Source organism: Notolabrus celidotus, chromosome 4 (assembly GCF_009762535.1).
Source record: "Notolabrus celidotus isolate fNotCel1 chromosome 4, fNotCel1.pri, whole genome shotgun sequence".
Lineage (NCBI taxonomy): Eukaryota > Metazoa > Chordata > Actinopteri > Labriformes > Labridae > Notolabrus > Notolabrus celidotus.
Window position 1 is genome coordinate 4,527,267 of NC_048275.1, and position 3,421 is coordinate 4,530,687.

The 3,421-nt window shown below is 42.6% G+C and overlaps 1 protein-coding gene across 1 annotated transcript in view; it reads left to right on the forward strand.

The window, feature by feature from the left end:
* The window catches only part of wdr11 (WD repeat domain 11), a 90,239-nt gene that overhangs the window by 47,023 nt on the left and 39,795 nt on the right, over positions 1-3,421 (forward strand). Inside the window, 1 exon segment of the mRNA XM_034682277.1 lies at positions 3,400-3,416. Within this exon segment, the coding sequence (XP_034538168.1) occupies positions 3,400-3,416 (17 nt within the window).

Here is a 3,421-nt window from a genome sequence, read left to right on the forward strand (position 1 = left end):
GTTCATCAAGCTGATGGTGCAGGAAAGCTCAATTCGAGATCAGTTTGGCAATGAACAGTGAAATGCATGTGCATGCATGTAAGGATTCTTTTTCACAATGATTCGATTCGTATCATGATTCGTGGTTGCCGATATGATTAAAGGACATATTGGTTCATTCAGAACGATACGATTCAGTGACTTCAAATCGATTCAGTAACTTTTCAGCCAAAAATTCATCCAGTGTGACTGTGAAATAAACACCTTGAAACTGGACAGTCCTAGAGTCCTGTTGTTGATGTTTTTGACCCGAGCCAAGTTTTGTCCTCGTCTCTGACTAAACATGCTGGCGAGGCCTGAGGCTCCTGCAGAGCTGATGTTACCTTGATGAACGCTGCAAGAGGCGCCTGGACGGTCAGCGTTGTGTGAAATCCCATGGCGCCTTTGTAGGTGGTTGGATAGATCTTTACATATCCTACAAACAGAGAGCGACTTATTTAGAACATCTCCATCTTTGCAAAAAGCCAAAGTGTTTCCACACGCTGGACCGCAACGGTGGCTTGATCATCTCTCGCCCGCCGGCTTCTCCTCTGCCGTCCACCATGCTATGTTTTGTTGTCTGCTGGCGCGTGGCGATGGCGTCACAGACAGGCAGCCTGAATTGAGTAATGTTTAACGCAGGGGTGTCCAAACTTTTTTTTTTTTTTTTTCTCTTCTTTCTTCTTTTTTTTCTCATTTCTCTTCCTCTTGTCTGCATATATATTTCTGGTTTGTGTCATGTTTGTCACAAACTGTCAAATATTCATGCAATTTATTCTTGCAGCAAAAGAAAAGAAAGAAAACCTTTTTCTTCTGTGCTTGTGACTGTGTGCATGCAACCATCACCATCCCTCTTAGAACTCTGGCCTATCTTTTATTGGCAGCTAATATCATGTTCTGTAAAAGAGGGCGTGCACACCTGGTGTCCAAACTTTTTTCAAAGAGGGCCACATATGATGTTGTCAGAATACCTCAGGGCCAGTGGCTCCTACTGAGACTTAGGAATCCCAAAAGTTGTATATGAAATATTATTTAATAACAATCATTTTAAATTTTGTCTCAATGAATCAGTAACTAGGTAGTCCTCAGTTCTCCACAAGCCATGTGCACATGAGCAAACGTTATCTTCTTCTGGAGGAAAATGTTTTTCATTAGGGTCGGGCAATGTGGGAAAAAGTATTGTATCATTATTTTCCTATGGCAGGATCATGATCTAGATTTCACCACTTCTTTTTTATGTGGTTTTTAAGACCTTTCTGACCAGCAGGCAACATTTTAAGCACAAAATAATGATTTTCCTGAGTTCTGAACATTTTTCATGCACCAAATTTTGCCTTTTCTGCACAATTTCATAATTTGATCTTGTCTTGTGTTCTCTTTTGTGTCTTCTGAAGTTTTAGTGTTCATCGAGAACATTTTCACATCATGATAAAAACATTAATTTGAAAACCTGTCAGCTTTAAGAGTTCTTGTGTTTCTTCTTTATTGCCATCTTGCAGAATTCCCAGAGCTTTGGCTTTAAGACAGGAAGTCCATATGAAGCTTTTTGAGACGTTTCTGGATTGACTTTAGTTTTCTTTGTAGAAAGAACCTGTGGTTAATTTCTTTGCTATAAATAACACAATTTAAGATGGAAGCTTGGGGCCATAAATAAATGGACCTGGGGCCGCAATTGGCCCCCGGGCCGTACTTTGGACACCCCTGGTTTTACATCTTTATCATTAAAAGTGTAAAAAAAACACATCCATATAAAGTCTGCCGTGCTTAAATCCAATGTGTTATTTCTTAGTATGGATACAATCGATTTATTACCTTTTAAAACGATGTTAGATCGATATATGTCATCAGGAAGGCCAACTAGCCGAGCACAGATCGATGTAGTCGGATCATAGGAATATAAATCGATACATCGAGGTAGTAGATGAATCATTACACCCCTAATTATTATTGATTTTTCTGCCTCTTTAAGCCTTTAACATGCTCCCAAACTCACCAAACGTTGGTTCAGCTAAATGTACATTTAGCTGGTGATTGCACCAAGTTCTGCAGCACAGCAATGGCTGTTGGACATGCAGATCCTGTTGGACATGCAGATCCTGTTGGACATGCAGATCCTGTTGCACATGCAGATCCTGTTGGACATGCAGATCCTGTTGGACATGCAGATCCTGTTGCACATGCAGATCCTGTTGGACATGCAGATCCTGTTGGACATGCAGATCCTGTTGCACATGCAGATCCTGTTGGACATGCAGATCCTGTTGGACATGCAGATCCTGTTGGACATGCAGATCCTGTTGCACATGCAGATCCTGTTGGACATGCAGATCCTGTTGCACATGCAGATCCTGTTGGACATGCAGATCCTGTTGCACATGCAGATCCTGTTGGACATGCAGATCCTGTTGGACATGCAGATCCTGTTGGACATGCAGATCCTGTTGCACATGCAGATCCTGCTGCACATGCAGATCCTGTTGGACATGCAGATCCTGTTGCACATGCAGATCCTGCTGCACATGCAGATCCTGTTGCACATGCAGATCCTGCTGCACATTTAGCCACTGCAACAGGTCCCAAGGCGCCCAACTGGGTGCGAGGGTTGGTTCAATAATGCTGTTGGATTTAAGTTATGTTTGAGGTTGTTACTCTGCAACATGTGAAAGAGTCTGGGGGATAAAACATGTGTAAGGCCGTGCAGAATAAAGGATGTTTGATTTCTATTTATTTTAATGATGCATTGAAGACATGACCTGTACTAATGTGTGCATCCTGCTCGTGATACAAAGACACACCGAATCCCCAGGGTAATGCACAATGTGCTCTTTAAGACCAGAACTACATTGCAGACCAGTTCTTCAGACCCTGTGAAGCAGAATTATTTACAAACCTCGCAGCGAGGTCATAAAGACGCTTCTCTTCCAACCTTGAATTCAAACCAGGCTGAAACACTTCAACTCTCCATCCGTGCATATATCAAGAAGTCGTTATTAGTCCTTCTAAATTTATTCAAACCGTTAAGCAGGTTTGATTTTTTTTCCTGCTACAGTGTGAATATATTTTAGAAGTAAGAGCTTAGTCAAACCTCCACAGAGCAGAGAGCACGCCGTCACATGTCAGCAGCAGTTTTTAATCAGCTGGAGGTGGAAGTTTGTTATTTTCCCTGCAGCAGAGGAAGTGGAGAGACGGAGTGTGTCACAGGTTTGATGTGCTGCAGTGACAGGTAACACACACACAGGTGTCACTCTGACACACGGCCCGTTTGATCCTGCTGCAGGGAGGAAGCTGCAGAGAAGAGACTGAGAGGCTCTGACCTCTCTCTCTCCATCAGTCTCTTATTTATCATCCCTCTCTCTCTCTCTTTCTCTCCCTCTCTCTCAGGAACCAGTAACGGCTCTGTATG